Raw genomic sequence first — 17,815 nt, forward strand, 5'->3', positions numbered from 1 at the left:
TAAGTCTTTCTTTTTTTACTGTTTATTAACATAATATAACAAAGGATAAGAAAAATGTACTTTTGATTCAATTTTATTACAAATAGCTATAGAAAGCAAAATTAAGAAAATAAAAAATTAAATTACTGAATATCTTACCTAAAGATAAGCCTACACTGTTATGATGAAAACATTGTTATTCTTGTTTAAAATATTTTAGCAGTGTAGACTGAATTGTCTTCTCTTTCTTTAAATCTTCATACATATGCTGGTAGGTGCAAAGAGCTTTATCCACATCTTGGTGAATTTGCATTTTTCGATCAACATCAGGGTCAGCATCCATAATTTTTTGCTTCACAACTTCTAAAGCTTGAAAGATATCTTCAAATTCTTTGAGAGTGAACTCTTTCATATGGATATCATCTGCTTTTTCAGAATCATCGTCAACATCTTCAAACACCTGTCGTCGATCTAAATGAAGAAAATCATCAGCAGTCAATTCTTCCGAGTGTGATTCTAACAATTCTAGGATATCGTCATTTTCTAGTTCATCAAAACCAAGCTTTCTTCCTATGTTTATTATTTCTCCTATAATAGCCTGCTTTTGAGAAGAAAAACTTTCAAAATTATTATTTGTACAATGCGGCAAAATGCACTTCCATGCTTCACGCATGTTGTGTGTAGTTATTTGTTGCCAAGCATAATGAATATTTTCAATTGCATTTCTGATGTTGTAATTTTCCCAGAAGTCAATTAAAGACATTGCATCATCACCTGTAGTTTTAGCAACTGCTTGTTCAAAAATTTTTCTTAGGTAGTAGGCTTTAAATGTTGCAATGGTTCCTTGGTTCATGGGTTGCAATAAAGATGTTGTGTTTGGAGGCAAAAAAATTACTTTTATATTCTCACACAAGGAACCAAGTGTAGTTGGATGACCTGGGGCATTATCTAAAATCAATAATGCTTTAAAAGCAATGTTGCTATCCTTGCAATATTTTTCAACTGCTGGACTAAAATAACTTGAAAACCAGTCTTCAAAAACAGCTTTAGTTACCCATGCTTTCTTATTTGACCTCCAAAGAACTGGAAGTGAATGTTGGTTGTAGCCTCTGAGAGCATGAGGATTACGAGACCAATAAACAAGCATTGGTTTTAATTTAAAATCTCCTTCTGCATTACCTCCTAATAAAAGTGTTAGACGATCCCTAGACATTTTAAATCCAGGTTGAGTGTTTTCTTTCTTAGAAATGTGAGTTCTGGATGGCATCCTTTTCCAGAATAAACCTGTTTCATCCACATTGAAGATTTGTTGATCAGTGTATCCACCTTCTTTAATTATTTTCATTAAAACATCAGGAAATTTAATTGCCATATTCTCATCTGTAGTAGCTGCCTTTTCAGTAATTTTAACAACATGTAAATGATCTTGATTTTTAAAGGGATCAAAGCCATCTTGGTTTGCAGTAAAGATTTCTTCACTATCTATTTCATCTCCATTTTCGTTCTCTACCTTAAATAAACTTGGAGCATCTGTCTGAATAGTTGTTTTGCTATGGGGAATGTTTTTATCATTGCAATCTTTAATCCATACAGCTAAAGGACGCTCCATTTCTACTGTAACGTTTCTATTTCTTGTAGTTGTCTGTAAACCACAAAAAGCTGGTGCAACATTGTCTTTTCCTTGTATTTCACTTGTATGTTTTATAATATTCTGTACTGTAGATTCAGGTATTCCTACATTTTGTTCTATTTTAGAGTTACTATTTTCACATTCACTTTGCTCAAAAATTGTAAGGTGATCATTGGACACTTTAAATCCAGGTTGAGTTTTTTCTTTCTTAAAAATATAAGTTCTGAAAGGAATCTTTTTCCAGAATAAGCCCGTTCCACCCACATTAAAAATTGGTTGATCAGTGTATCCACCTTCTCCAATTATTTTTTTTAAAACATCAGGATAGTTGGCTGCCATGTTCTCATCTGCATTGGCAATCTCTCCAGTAATTTTAACATGATGCAAATGAACTCGATTTTTAAAGCGATCAAACCAACCACCACTGGCAGAAAAAGTTTCCTCACTATCTACTTCATTGCCATTTTCTTTTACTGCTTTAAATAAACTTGAGGCTTTTGTCTGAATGGCGGCTCGGCTAAGAGGAATGCATTTCTTATTACAATCATCAATCCACACAGCTAAAAGGCGTTCCATTTCTATCATTGTAACACTTCTATTCCTAGTAGTTGTTTGCAAACCACAAAAAGTGGATGCAACTTTACCTTTTTTTTTAATTTCACCTGCATGTTTTATAATATTTCGTACTGTAGATTCAGGCATTCCTACATCTCGCCCTATTTTGGAGTTACTATGACCACGTTCATGCCGCTCAATTACATCACATTTTTGTTCTAATGTAATAACAAGCCTTTTTTTTTTCACACTGGCAGTGTTTTCATCTGAAGTCTTCTTCCTTTTGTCCATTTTGTTATGGGCTTTTTAAAAAAAAATTAATGCAACTGTGGGTAAAATGGTCACAGCAACAAATTACATCAGTAAACTATGATAGGCAAGAGCAGAATGACATATCTGCAAGTTAAAACCTTTGACTAACATACATTGAATTAACTAATTTTTTGGCTCACATTAAATTCAATTGCTCTCATTTTATAAATTGTAACTGTTTGTAAACTGAATTGTAAATTATTTGAACCTGCATTAATCATGACGTAGATGTAATAGCTTAAGAAGTATATTTGCTACAAACATAAAAAAGTGACATCTGAAAGGTTATGTATATCAATGTTTCTTATTAAAATTCTACATGACCACTCTCTTATGCTTCACATACAAATGCTGTTGTCTCAATTTCAGTCAGTTTCTTTGCTTGCTTGGAGTCTCCCAAATCTATATTTATATTGAAATGAGCCAGTTTCCTTTGATTTTTTTTCCATCTAGCTGCTAATTAAATTTCTGTGGGAAGTCTCCTTATAAAAGTAAGTTAATTTTCTTCTTACTGCTGTTGTAGATGAGTTCAGCCAACCAGAGAAAGCAGTTGACTTTCTTCGATATTTGCTATTTTCGATTGAAGTGACTGAAAAAAAAATTAAAATTAAAAATTTACTATTCAAAATTAAATAACTACAAAAGATGTATAATTAAACTTTCCGATATTTTTTTCTCCCTAAGTTAGTAGTGGCAAAATGGATAGATGCACTGGATGTGCAGTCAAGACAACTAAGTTCAAATCCAGCCTTCACATAATTTCAATTAAAAGAGTCATGGCAAGTTATTTAACCTGTTTGAACAGACTCCCGTCTGCAAAATGGGGATATTAATTGCATCTACTTCCTGGGATTGTTGTAAGGCTAAAATGAACTAGTAACATAAATGCCTTGCACTCAATAAATACTATATAAATGTTAGCTGTTATTATATTATAGCCTCAGATATTTATAAGCTATGTGACCTTGGGAAAATCAATTAATCTGTTTGCCTCGGGTTCTTCATCCCCATTAAAATGGGGATAATAACTGCACTTACCTTCCAGGGTGGTTCTGAAGACCGAATGAAGTGTCTGGCATACAATAGGCGCCATATAAATGTTTACTATCATTATTATTCCCAAGTTAATGCTTAAAACCTGCACCAGGATTTTTGGGACACCCAGCAGGGGTTGTCTTCATTCTTTGTACTTGTCTTTCCGAGGTCTAGCAGTATCTGGCATAGTTTTGTTTGTTTTTTTATTAAACGTGCTCATGTATCACTGCACTAGATGTGGGTGGTGGGTGGTTTTTAAAGAGACTCCGGTCTCTTAGTTTTTGAATATATGACATAAAGTCTACGAAGATAGCATTTAATTTGCCACTACACACCGTGTGTCCCCAAACTCTGGGTCAGTGTCTAACGTCAGCAGCCAAACCGTCCCGGGGTCTGGGTGGGCAGGAAACCCCGCCTCCAATCCCTCCCGGTCGGCGCCCGGCTCGCGGCGGGGCGGCTCCACGCTCCGCGACACTTTCCCCCGGGGGACCTTCTAGCCCAGGCCCAGCCAGACAAGCTGACACAGATCGCAGGTGTGTGCGCCCCGGGCCGGAGAGCCGCTCCCCGCAACGATACCTGGGACTAGTGCGTGCAAGCCCCAACCGATCTTCCGGGCTGTCCGCTGGAGAACCTGTCCTCTGAGGGCGGCGGATGCTGGAGGGCGGAGGCAGCCTTAGCGACCGAAGGAGGCGACGCCAACAGAAGAGGAGCAGCGGATCCTGAGCCCTTGGACAGGCCGCGCGCATGCGCGCTCGGCCCTAGGGGCCCTCTCCCTCCCCTTTCCCCCACGTTGTCTGCGCAGGCGCGGGACCTCAGCCAATGCTGTGCGCCACTGGGGTCAGGGATTGTCGGCTCGGTTAGCTGCGAGGGACCCACACCAGGTGTGGTTATTGTTCTCATCAACATCGTTGTTGTTATTTTACTCTATAGCGCAGGCCGAGATGACTGACACTATGCAGCATTCGGAAGAGCCTAGGAGCCCGCTCGCTTCGACCCCTTGTGGGTGCGTGAAACCGGCTTTAGAAACAGGTAACTTAAAGGCTCGCGTTTCTTAATTGGTGGAAGGTCACGTGCTGGTTGGTCACGTGAAGAGAGGTCACATGAGCAGGCTTTTCTCCCTGTCAAGTGTTGCCCCAGATAGTAAATTCTTTTCTGGGCTCCTGCTCTTTACTTTTGTGATTTTCTTTTGTAAAACGTTTCCCGCCCTCTTCTTCCTCCCCCACGCTCCTTCCCGGCCTTGTGTCCTTACTGTTGTAGTGGCAGCTGTTTGTTGTGATGAATAAATAATGAATTAGACTAGAATGAGTGATTAGTGAAGTAGAATGTTAATCACTTCTCCCGCGAAGCTTGTGGACTTTAGAAACTATTTTGGGTGGCCATAAGAGTGGGTAGAATGGATCTGAAGGAAAATCATCCCAAAATAGCTTTTCTTCATTTTAGTCTTTTTTAGTTCTTCTCTTTCCTACTACTCCTCCCCTCCCCCCATGATTGGAGTTGGTTAATTTGCACCAGTATCCTCAGCTACATTCTAGACAATGCCCTTATAGCTAGCACATTTATCTATTAAAAAATGTAAACTCCATTTGACCCTCAAACTCATCATATAGCACTAATATATTATCTCATTCGAACTTCACAATAACCTCGTGAAAATGCTATCATAATTCACGTTTTAGGGATGAGAAAACTCAGGCACAGAAATCTTAAGTAATTTGCCCAGGTAGTAAGTAGCTGAAACAGATTTGAACTTGGGTTTTCTTCACTCCACATCTTCTCCCAACCTTTCCCCTTCTCCCCTCTTCTTCCTCTGCCCCAACCCCCCAGGATTTAGCGATGGAAGGAAGCACATTCGAAATAATAGCAAACAATAATAATCAAGAAAATGGAAGGAATCAGAATTGGGTGGAAGGTCATAGAAGGGTGTGTGTGTGTGTGTGTGTGTGTGTGTGTGTGTGTGTGTTTGTGTGTTTGTGTACGTATGCGCGTGCGCGTACATTTTAGGTGATCAACAACTTAGTCAATCAACAATTGACCAAGAAATCGAACGTTTAACCTGAATTCAAATATGGCTACAGATACTTAACTCTGTGACCCAGGGCTAGTTTCTTTATTTTTTTTTTTTAAATTAACTAATTTTTGCTTATATATATACTTAAAAAAAAAAACATTTCTTTATGAATCATGTTGAGAGAGAAAAATCAGAACAAAAGGAAAAACCACAAGAGAAAAAGAAAACAGAAGAAAAAGAAAAAAGAAGTGAACATAGCATATATTGATTTACATTCAATCATCATAATTCTCTTTCAGGATGCATATGGCATTTTCTATCCAAAGTTTATTGGGATTGCCTTAGATCACTGAACCACGGAGAAGAAAAAAATTTATCATAGGGGATAACAGCACATTCTTGCTGTTACTGTGTACAATATATTTCGGATTCTGTTTGTTTTGCTCATTATCAGTTTGTGTAAATCTTTTATACGTGTAAATCATGTAAAACCATTCTAAAATCAGCTTGTTGATCACTTTTTATAGAACAATAATATTCCATTCCATTTTATAGAACAATAATATGCCATAACTTATTCAGCCTTTTCCCAATTGATGGACATCTACTCATTTTTCATTTTTTTGCCATCACAAAAACAAAAAGAAAAACCCAAACTCAACCCTGCTACAGTTTTGCACATGTGGGATCTTTTCCCTCCTTTATGATTTCTTTGGGATATAGACCCTGGGTGCGTTTCTTGACCCTATTTGCTTCAGATTCCTCCTTGGTAAAATGAGCTCCAGAAGGAAATGGCAAATCATTTTAGTATTTTTCACAAGAAAATCCTCAGTGGAGTAAGAAAGAATTGAATACAACTGAACAACAGCCAGGAAAATTTATGTAGAACTTTAAGGGTTGCAAAGCACTTTACAAAATATTTTATTTATTCTTACAACAATCCTGGAAGGTAGATGCTATTATCCCCATTTTACAGATGTGGGAACTGAGGTAACAAGTGAGTGACTTAACCCAGAGTTATACTGCTAGTAAGTATCCTATGCCATGGGCCTTGATGATAGCCACACCCAGTTTTCCTGGTATGAAGTAAAGAGCACTGAACTGTTCTAGGCTTACAGACAAGGTTCAAGTCCCAGGATTGCCAATATGTTACATGATCTTGGGTAAATAATTTAATCTCTCTGGGCCCATTTCCTAATTTATAAAATGAATGATGAAGTAGATGAGAAGACTTATAAGGTCCTTAACAGTTTCACAGAAGAAGTTCATTTCCCACTCTGAGCAAGCTGAGAGTTTTTACTTTTCTTGTCATCCCCTATTCTTAGCACTGTGTTTTCCACAAGTAATAACAGATAAAATGTATGGTATGCATATAACATATATATGCTATATAGATAATACTTATGGTTTTCAAAACCCTTTACATGTTAATTCATTTGAGTCACAGAACAACCCATTTAACAGATAAGGAAACTGAGGTTAAGTTGTGAGAAAGATAAAATAATTTGTATGTTGTAAAGTGTCTGAGGCAGTATTTGAACTTAGGTTTTCCTGTTTTCAGACTCATAACTCCACTGAGTCATCTAACTCATAAGTGCCATGTTAATCTAGAACTTTAGGCACAGGAACGGAAGCAAAACATGAATAAATGTGAATGGAACTTCTTTTATAATATGATTTTGATTGGGGATATTTTTGTGTTATGCATTTGTAAACTTGGGATTTATTTATCCCAAGAGGTTGTCTGTATAAAACACAAACAGATTCCAGAAGGCCTTAGAAAAATGAATAGATTAATGTCAACCTATGTAGGAAAAATTATGTATGGCCACAAGAGCATTGAAGTGAGCCTTAATACACCTTTGTTCCTTGTCCTAACTTTGAAACTATGGGAAAGTCACTTAGATCGTATATTTAGTCAATAAATACTTATTAAGTACCTGTTCAAAGTACCAGACATTGTGTTAAGCTTTGGGGCTACAAAAAAGGCAAAATAATCCTTTTTCTCAAGTTACAATATTATGGGAAAAGAAAATACATAAAAAGAAGCTGAAAAGAGAAGATTGGGAAGAATATTCCTGGTTTGGGGGATAAGGGAGAAGATGATCAAGACTTGTTAGAAAATGATGAGTATATTTGGCCACTTATTTAAACTTAATCTTTCTAAGCCTCAGTTTCTTCATCTTTTAAATGAAGGTATAGGACTAAATAGTGGTTCCTACCATTATTTTTTGTTCCTTGAATCCTTTTAACAACAAAAAAGTATGTTGAGAATCTCCATCATACTTTAATATAATGCTTATAATTTTCTTTTAGATTTTTTCAGGTGGCTCACTAGATAAGAGAATCTGGCCTAAAATTAGGCCAATATCTGAGTTCAGATGTGGCCTCAGACACTTACTAGCTTTGTAGTCCTGGGCAAATTACTTAACCCTGTTTGCCTCAATTTCCTCTCTGTAAAATGAGCTGGATAAGTAAATGGCAAACTTCTCCATTGTCTTTGCAAGAAAACCTCAAATGGGGGCATGAAACAACTGAACAACAATAAACTTATAGTAACTAAAATGATAACTTTTGCCTCCCCAAACTCCTATTTTATATGATTATAAAATGTTATTCAAGCATGTACATACTTGTTTTTATAGAGGAAAACATACTTGCAACAAACCGATTATTTACTGCTTTAGGCATTATTAAGAATTTTAGTGTAAAACCCTTGGTCATCTCATGGGAACTACTGGACTAAACCATCTCTAAGACTCCTTTTGGCTCTTTGGTTCTCTAAAATGTTATGTTACTGGGGTGATTTTAGTGTCGATGTCCTACAAAATGTCCCTTGGTCTTTGTGTCAGAGATGATCTTTTAGACTATTTGGATTTTTCCTTTTTTTTTGTTTTAGATCATGTAAAGATGGCAAAGATATAAATGAAAGATCAATGGATATTGATCTGGATATTACATTCTGGATATAATACATAATATTCTGGATATTACATTCAACTTTTCATTGCTGAGATTATGTGAAAACTTGGCCTTGAAGTGACAAGCATTTTGATGCTTATGTGACCTTATATGAAGGCTGTATTAATAAGGCTGGCAGTAAGCATTAGTGGAGGGACATTGGATGATAGTTAGACCATTCCCCATTTCCTTAGCAACTTGGTATGTGAAACTGAATAAAAACATAACTTTCCTGAGCCTCATCTTTTTCATCTATAAAATGAAGAGACTGGAAGATAATTTCTTATATTCTTTCTAGTTCTAGATTTACATTCTTAATATCATTTAGATGATTAGAGCAATAAAGTTGGCTACAACCAAAAAACTCAAGAAAAAAAAAGTATGGATTGCTTTTATGATTCTTTAATTGTTTATTATTGAAGATTGTACTAGTTAGTATATATGTTTCACTTTAAGGTTTTGTAAAACACTTTCATGTTATTTCATACTTAACCACAACTCTTCAAGATAGGTACTTGTATTTTCCCCATTGTACTGAAGAAGAATCTGATGGTGAGGGCAGTTAAGGGACTTGTTTAGGATCACCAGCTAATAAATGTCTATTTGAATTCAAATCTTCATGACTCCGAGTCTGCCATTGTAACCACATTCCTCACCCAATTAGAAAATTGTTTTTGTTGTTTTATTTTTAGGTAACATTTTAACTGAACCAATTGGTTACATAGAGTCATGTTTCTCAGCGAAGAATGGGACACCAAGGCAACCAACCATTTGCAATTTATCACGTGCTTGTTTGAGGATAAGAAAAAGTGTCTTTAACAATCCTGAACATTCCGTAATGGGCTTAGAGCAGTTTTCACATGTTTGGTAAGTTGTTTAATTATTGGTAATAGATTTTTATGTCTAGAATCTGCTAGGGAATAAATAAGTACTTTAGAAAAATTGGTTACTTTGGAAAATACATTGATTTTTAACTAAGTATAGTCTATTTTAAGATCACATCTCTTCCAAGAGAAATTACACTAATATTTATGTCTATTTTTGGACTGAGACATCTCTATCTACTCCCCTGCTTTCCAATAGCCTGAATCTATTAATTATCTAAATGAGTATTGGTGAAAACTGTAAATAAAACAAATTCTTTTCCTTCTAAAAGTTTAAATCTACTTTCTTTTTAAAAAGAAAATGCTTTTAGTCACATTTTTATACCTTTGTCATTTTTCAGTGCTTCCTTCTAACCCCCAAAATGAAGGATAAAGTCTGTGTTAAATTTTACACTCAATGAAATCAATTTTTGGGAGGGGGTAATTTGTGTGTTTCTTTTATGTTAAAAAAAAAATAACCTTTCCCCCCCCACACACTAAGTGATTCTGGTATTTTCTGGCAGGGTTTTGTTTGTTTTTCATAAAAATGGTCATTTGAGTAGTAAGGCAAAAGTGCAGCCTCCTCGGTTGAATGGTACAAAGACTGGAATCTTCTCTACGAGGAGTCCCCATCGCCCTAATGCAATAGGACTTACTCTTGCCAAGCTGGACAAAATAGAAGGTGACGTTTATTTCCTTTTTACATTTCTGATCCCAGTAGAAAGAAGGATATCAAGACAATATCCAGTTAACTCCTCAATAAGCATAATTTTAGGGACAATTAAACAATAAAAAGGGCAACCATTGTTTTATTTGCATAATTAAAACATTCCTTTAATTTGCAGATAATTATGTCAGTCTTCTATGGTTAGCTTCAAAGACAAAACTGTATTGTATTCATCCTTCTTAGTGACTGGCATAGCTGTGATGAAACAAGCTCAGGACTTGGAGGCAGTATAAACTTGGATTTGACTCTGACAACTAGCTATGTCACTAAAAAGCACACATTATTAGCCTCCCCACAAAAACCTTGCAAACTTAAGATCTGTAAAAGCAATTCAAGCAGATTTGAAAAGCTAACAAAATGGCCACGTTGTACAAATCATTTAATCTCTCAACTTTCGTCTTCAGATCCTTAAAATAAGGCTCATGATACTCATTTTTTTTTTTTTTATCTCACTAGGAAGTTGCAAGGACAACATTTTTTAAACTCTAAGATACCATAGAAGTATAAGATATCACCCACTTTGTTTTTAAGACTATTATATTGGGAAAAATTGAGTAATCTTTTCCTTAATTTTATTGCTTGGGTTCTCTTGTTTTCTCTCTCCAGAACACATGTCATTTTCTGTAGGAGTTGATCATGTGTGAAGTAATAACTTTTTTGAATTTATTGTTATAAGGTTTTCTGTACATATACTATTGGAGGCCATTTTTATTTGATAATATTTATTCCCCATTTTTGCTTTCTCAACAGTTTGAGAAACTTTGAAGGTTAAAATACATAGGAAACATAGTTAAAGGTAAAAGCTGAAAAATGTCTCAAAGGAGAAGAGCAGTATATATATGTATCTATATCTATATCTATCTGTCTGTGTTCTGAACACCTGGAATTGAGTGGAAAAGAAAGTAATGGTTTTAGAGTCAAATACTGAATACCTGGAATTGAGTGGGAAAGAAAGTAATGTTTTAGAGTCAAAGGCCCTTGGTTCATACTTACTTTTGTCACTATACATGTGGCCTTGACAGGTCACTGAATCTGTCTGGGCCTCATCTATTGTAATCTGTACAATGAGGGGATAGAACTGAATGGTTCCAAAGTTTCTTCTCTTTCTAAATCTGCCATTTTTCTGAGATTGTACAGTTGAACAATGAATTTGCCACTAAGCCTCCTGGTAGTTAAGGCAGAAAAGTAAACATATTTTATGTGGTTTATAGTTTATGTGTTATATAGTTCTCATTGTTTGATAAAAGAAATGAGAAAATTTTCTATAGAAGCAGGGTTTCTTAAACTTTCCATGAACTTGCTTTGTTTTTAAATAGATATTCTTAGAACTACATTTCAATATAATTGGTTTTCTTTGTAAACTATGCAATTTATAACATTATTTTAAGAAGGACTCCCTAGACTTCACCAGACAGTCAACCAAAGGCTTCTTAGTATTTTCTGTGAGGAGTTTGTCATGTGGATACTTAGATAAGAGGCTTTGGGTACTAGAATGAAAGATGTCTTCAGCTCTCTTTTTTTTTGAATGATACAGAATGTTCTTTGAATGCTTATTGCATTCTGGACTTATATAAAATCTGAGAGCATAAAATCAAATCTTCACTCAGTGAAGGCATCTTTTGGGGCAGCTACAAGATTAAATTTGAGGAAATAGCTTTCTGATTTAGAGCTCAGAGGAATGAACAGCTAATAGATAAGTTACACTTTCTCAAAGATCGGATTACTCTGTGAACTTTGATGTCAGAAATTAGTTATAAAAACAAAGATACTAAAATGTAACTGGCCTATCTAATTTTCTGGGTCAAACATATGGCACTTGTAGCTTGCTTGTTGTCATTCTTTCTGGCTGTGATAAAGATTTTCCCACTATTTTTAGTGCATGAAAGGCAGGGTAGCATAGTGGGCAGAAAGCTGACCTTAGACTAAATTATCTACACCCAAGTCCCTTCTCTGCCCCACTTGCTATGTGGCCTTGGGCAAGTTTCTTAATTTCTGACCTCTGAGCTCTCACAGTAATTTGCTAAGACTCTTATGTTGCAGAGAGTTGCTCGACATTGCTAGAGGAGTTTGCTGCCAGGAGCTCCCTCCACCAGTAGAATTGCAGGTCCAATCCCTCTCTGCTGTCCTGAAAAACCAAAGATTGTTACCACAACTTTGGTGACTAAGCAAACCAATCCTTGAAACTCTTGAGAACAAGGAGGATGGTTTTAGCAGATATTTGAGTTACTTCAAATGCAAATTGGTGACTGCCATGAATGGCTCATACCTGCCACTGGTTAACACCTTTTCCTAAGTCTTCTCTGGATAAGTAGCATATCTAAATGTTTTAATAACAAAGCTACTTTATTTTTGGCAAGGTTGTGTGCTCTCTAAATAAAGGAAATGCAGTAATAATGAGAGAAGATGGCATATGGGAGTCAAGGGATTAAAAACTGGGAGATGTAGATTCTAGTCATAGTGCCCCTTCTAGTCAGATCAGTGAACCTGGGCAGGATAGAAGCCTCTCTGGGCTCTGGGTTTGATATTTGTAAAATGAGTTTAGAGACTATGTTCCATCACAGATCCAAAATGTTGTGATTCTAGGATAAAACTAGGAGGCAGCTCTGTGACTCAGTGGATAGAATGTTAGACTTAGAGTCAGGAAGACCTGAATTCAAATTCAGCCTCAGATTTTGCTAGTTGTGCGACCCTGGGAAAGTAAGTCACTTACTCTTTGTTTGCTATAATGTACTAGAGAAGAAAATGGTAAACCATTTCAGTATCTTTGCCAAGAAAACCCATGGACAGTGTGGGTCATGAAGCTTGGACACTACTGATTAACAAAAGAATACAGCTATTTACTTTGTTATACTTTTTATGCCCTTCCTATCCCTGCATGTTAGTTGGGAAGCTAGTATAAGAATTTTTGTTGTTCTGCTGTTTTCAATCATGACTCCATTTGGAGTTCTCTTCACCAACATGATGGAGTGCTTTTCTCTACCTCATTTTACAAATGAGGAAATTGACACAAGCAGGGTTAAGTGACTTGTCCAGAGTCACGCAGCTAGCAAGTATTTTGAGGTTAGATTTGAACTCAGGAAGATGAGTCTTCCTGGCTCTAGGCCCAGCATTTTAATCATTGTACCACCAAAGCTGCCCTTGTATATCCAATAAGAGACTTTAAATTAGATTCTCAAGCCCGTTTGGTTAGTTCATAATATCTATTTCATATTAATAGGGCAAAAACAAGTAGAGCCATCTGTCAAATATCAGATTAATTCTTCTTACATTTGTGATTCTTGGGTTCTCTTTAATTAAAGTCCTCATGGGGACAGGAAAGAATGGAATTTTCCTATCTACTAAATGCTAATAATAGAAGATTTCCCTCTTTGAGTGGTTGTGAGTGGCAAGGAAGCTGCAAATGTACCTTTTTCCTCAGTAAGTCAGTCAGTTAGCTGCCATTTATTAAGCACTTATTCTGTGTCAGGCACTATGCTAGACATTGTTTAGTTATCAGCACTTAATTTTTTGCTGTTGTAGCTAACTTTCTGATTAATTTTTTGAGCTATTTTGGGTATTAGTGTCTTTAAAAATGTGACTGTGGGTAGTATTTTGAATGGACAATTTGTTATGGAAATTTTGAGATGATTTCTTCCCTATTACCCCTCTTCCTCCCCTCACCTCCCCACCCCCCTTTTTTTTTAAACATATTAGGAGGAGCTATATATCTCTCTGGAATTGACATGATAAATGGTACACCTGTTCTGGACATAAAACCGTATATAGCTGACTATGATTCACCGCATGATCTGATTGAACCTTTAGATGAGCTCAATTTACAAGAAAGGGAACCAAAACAGAAAGATTTTTCTCACTCGGTTAACAAAGTGGGTAATAATGAGCAACCGCAAAAAATAGAGGATTTCAGACCTCAGTACCATAGTTCAGAGGGAAAAAACCCTGAAGACCAAACAGAAGAAGAAAAATATTTGAAAGATAAAGACTCAACAGAAGTGAAACAGCCATTAAATAAGTGCAAGAGCTCTAGAGTGGATTGTATTTTAGAAAGAAAAACAAATCAGAATAAAGATGAAGGACAAATTGACTTGCACCCACCAAAGGAAGGTATAGACAGTAGGTTAAGTATAGTGGAAGAAGATGCAGCCACAAAAGAAAATAGCTCAGGGACTCGTCACCCTTCCAGCCTGGGTATTTCAGCCTCTACCACTTTTGTTCCATCCTGGGTGAAAGATTCTCCTGTGACTACTTTAGATGTCCGATTTACACCTCATGCAGAAATGGATCTTGAACGATTTAATTCAGAAGATGAAAAAGGTATCCTTTCTTATTGTTGTTGTTGTTTTTTGAGATATTTGGGGTTAAATGATTTGCTCAGGGTCACACTGATAGTAATTATCTGGGCTGGATTTAAACTCAATTCCCCCAGCCCTTCCAGACTTGTTGCCTCCATTGTGCCACATAGCTGCCTCAGGAATTTTCTTTAGGACAAAATTAGTTCCCTCAGATTTTGTTTTCTCACTTTTGAAAATTATGTGTTTTTGTTAGGAATTTGATAAAAGGTAACATTTTCAGAATCTTTTTTTAAATTTTAGCTATTTTGTTAACATGGTTTTCTGGGGAAAAATATGCAAGCATTGGATAATACAGTATTAAGAGATACATTTATTAAAATGCTGACTGCTGCTTTCCCTGTTTAGGATTTTATATATATCTGTTGTTTTAAGTCCTTAGAGATTGTCAGAGCAGCTACATGCAAGCAATCTTTAAGCTTTTATTAAGTGTTTGATATATACTGGGCACTGGTGCTATAAAAACAAACAGCTATGGTGTCACCTCCCCCCACCCCATCCTTGCCCTTAGGGGACTTGTATTCTAGTTGGGGGTGGGACAGAGAATACAACATGCATAGCTTGGAACTAGGTGATCACAGAAATTATAGGTGAAGCTATTGGAATTATTACTTCTTTTCTAGTAGCTATGGTGTCACTTTGGCTATTTTTAGGATAGGAGGACAAGCTGGAGATGGGTGAGTATATTCATGGTGGACTGAGTAAGCTCTGGTATCTTTGTGGATTCCTAGCTGGATGAGCTAGGAAGCATGGGCTTGGACCTCCTGATCTAATTAATTAGATGAGTTTTTACAAGCTGGACAATTCTGCCCTGTGGAGAACCAAACTTGAGTGATGACTCAATTAATCAGTGGTGGAAACACAGTTTCAGAAGATATTTTGCTGGCAAGAATGCTTATACTGATTAGGACCTATTGAATGAATGGATGGAGTTTCCTGTATCATTCCTTGATAGCATCTGCTAAGGGGAGAGAATGGGTCTCTGAATCTGAAGTCAGGAAGACAAATTAAAATTCATCCTCCAATCTTTAGTAGCTGTGTGACCCTAAGCAAGTCACTTAACTTGTACTTCCTTAGTTTTCTTATCTATAACATGGGAATAATAATAAGACCTACCTCCCAGGATTGTAAGAATAAAATGAAATTATATTTGTTGGGTTGGATTTTTTGATACTTTATTTTAGCATTCATTTTTTTTTAAATTTAGAGTTCCAGATTCTCTCTCTGTCCTGCCCTTCTTCCTTTTATTGAAAAGGCAAGCAGTATGATTTCAATTATATATGTGAACTTGTACAAGACATATTTACACATTAGACATGTTGAAAATAATAAGAAAAAGCAAGAAGCATAAAAAAAAAAAGAAAAATTCTTCATTCTACACTCAGTCTCTGTTAAATCTCTTTCTGGAGGTTGATAGTATTTTTTGTCATGGTCTTTCAGAATTATCTTGGATCAAAAATGAAATAATATTTTCAAGTGCCTTGAAAATCTTAAAGCTTATATAAATGCTAACTATTATTAGTTGTAGGATATTTGTTATTGTGAGGCTAACAACAAATAAAACTTCCCATCTTAACAGTCAGAAAAGAAAATGTCATGCTTTGATTCAGAGAAGAAGGCTATAATTACTGCATAACAGCCAGTACAGATGTAGTCTGTAGAGGCGCCTAGCATAGTGCCTGGCATATGTAATAAATGCCTGTTGAATTGAGTGGAAAATCTCTGTGATTAAGCTATCTAAACCCCAGATGGTGGCCCATTTATTTTGAGAGCTATTTAGCATAATAAAATTGAAGTTTATTACAATGAAATTTGACCTACATGTTATTTCAAAGTGCAACCTAGTTTTTAAAATATAATTTGTTCTTCTCATTTCAGATGTCAATATAACTTCATTTAAATATTTTCGATCAGTGAAAGAGGCAAAGTGTGCTATTACTGCTGTATTAGCTGCTGATCCCCGGTCTGTGTATCGAAGGAAACATTGCCAGGACCGTCTTTTCTACTTTTCATTGGACACAGCTCATATTACTTGCTGGTTTGGTGATGGGTTTGCAGAAGTGCTACGGATCAAACATACTGACACTGTTGAGAATTCAATTTGGCAATGTTCATTACAGTCAGCTCCATCTTAAGTAATACAGAACAGGGAAACCTATCTTAGAGACTTCTTACTGATCATCCTGTGGAATGACTCCATGAAGGAAGCCTTTGGGCTTTCCTTCTTTCTTCATTCTCTTCCTCTTCATCTGAATCCTTCCTGTACTTGTTCTCATTCATATCTCAACTTGTTTTTTACTTGATTCAGGAATAATCCAGAATGGAGTCAGGCAACGAGTGATGGTAGTGGTAAGGATGAAGAAGGAGGATAAACCCTCCACAATTTTTCTCTCAGCTTCTAGTACTGCCATGGGCTTCCTTAGTTTCAGTACTGATCTTATAGCCCTCCCTCCCACCCTCCACCCCCCTTTTTTTTTTTTTTTTTTACTAATATATCAACAAACTTTTTATTATTAGTTAAAAAAAAATCCTTAGATAACATTAAAATATTTGTATATGTGAGACTGCCCTCTGTTTATCTAATTAATAAGCATTTATTAAGCATCTAGTATTGTGCCAGCCATTATGTGCAATGCTTTTTAAGGTGGTGAGAATAGAAAAGCCAGTAAATTTGGGGAAGAAAAAAAGAGAACAGTATTTTGGGGGGAGGGGAGTTAGCTTTATAAAAGACTGTTCCTATAGGTGTATAGCAGCATGGGCTTCTTATCCTTGGTCCTTGTTTTTTATCTTCTGTCAGCTATCAGGTGGAGAGAGGGTCCTGTATATCAGGACAGGAAGGAGGAAGCCATTACTGTTATCCAAAGGGACATTGTTATATATGCTAGTCAGATACTAATAGTACTATTTGTACAATATCATACTATTGGTATATTGTTCATTAAATATACTCTTGTGCATTTTTCTTATAGTCTACTTATGGTTATTGCAAATGAAGGAAGCCCATCTTACAGTTCCTACTGCTTTGGTTTCTCATGTCCAAAATGGTTGTATGGAAACATGTATTTTAATAAATGTTCATTTTATAAAAATTATGTCAATATCAGAATGTGCAAAAGTGTTTCAGATTGTTGCATCTAAGAGGGGTCAGTTAACTTTTTGTCACTCATGAAAATGATGCCCTTGCGGTAGGGGCCCCAGCTGAGATACTCCACCGCTTCTGAAGCTGTTAATTGCTGCTTGCCTCCTGAACCACAGTTGTGAGCACTGCGAGGCTGCCATCTGCTGCACCTCTGCTATACTGCTTCCAGGATTCTTTGCAGTGAGAATTTTCAGCTTTTTGTCCTTATCCTTCAGTCTGTGCTTTGAACTGTTTGACTTTTTGTAGTTTAACCTAAC

At 36.2% G+C, this 17,815-nt stretch overlaps 2 protein-coding genes across 2 annotated transcripts; one reads left to right on the forward strand and one right to left on the reverse strand.

Annotated features, from left to right (window-relative positions):
- LOC127560776 (tigger transposable element-derived protein 1-like) lies at positions 1-4,184 on the reverse strand. Its single transcript, XM_051995641.1, has 2 exons — positions 4,088-4,184; positions 1-3,065 (listed from the first exon to the last, which is right to left on the reverse strand). The coding sequence occupies exon 2, from the start codon at positions 2,453-2,455 to the stop codon at positions 176-178; it is 2,280 nt and encodes a 759-aa protein (XP_051851601.1). The 5' UTR covers positions 2,456-3,065; positions 4,088-4,184; the 3' UTR covers positions 1-175.
- A 268-nt stretch (positions 4,185-4,452) lies between these two features.
- TRMO (tRNA methyltransferase O) lies at positions 4,453-17,525 on the forward strand. Its single transcript, XM_051995654.1, has 5 exons — positions 4,453-4,540; positions 9,173-9,347; positions 9,868-10,025; positions 13,764-14,384; positions 16,298-17,525. The coding sequence occupies exons 1-5, from the start codon at positions 4,453-4,455 to the stop codon at positions 16,552-16,554; spliced, it is 1,299 nt and encodes a 432-aa protein (XP_051851614.1). The 3' UTR covers positions 16,555-17,525.
- The last annotated feature ends 290 nt before the right edge of the window (positions 17,526-17,815 follow it).

This window comes from Antechinus flavipes, chromosome 1 (genome assembly GCF_016432865.1).
Source record: "Antechinus flavipes isolate AdamAnt ecotype Samford, QLD, Australia chromosome 1, AdamAnt_v2, whole genome shotgun sequence".
In the NCBI taxonomy this organism is placed as follows: domain Eukaryota; kingdom Metazoa; phylum Chordata; class Mammalia; order Dasyuromorphia; family Dasyuridae; genus Antechinus; species Antechinus flavipes.

Coding starts and splice junctions, on each gene's coding strand:
- LOC127560776 (XM_051995641.1), bottom strand. CDS start 2,455: ATGGACAAAAGGAAGAAGACTTCAGATGAAAACACTGCCAGTGTGAAA.
- TRMO (XM_051995654.1), top strand. CDS start 4,453: ATGACTGACACTATGCAGCATTCGGAAGAGCCTAGGAGCCCGCTCGCT. Junction 4,541..9,172: donor GAAACCGGCTTTAGAAACAG/GTAACTTAAAGG, acceptor TTTTATTTTTAG/GTAACATTTTAACTGAACCA. Junction 10,026..13,763: donor CAAGCTGGACAAAATAGAAG/GTGACGTTTATT, acceptor TAAACATATTAG/GAGGAGCTATATATCTCTCT.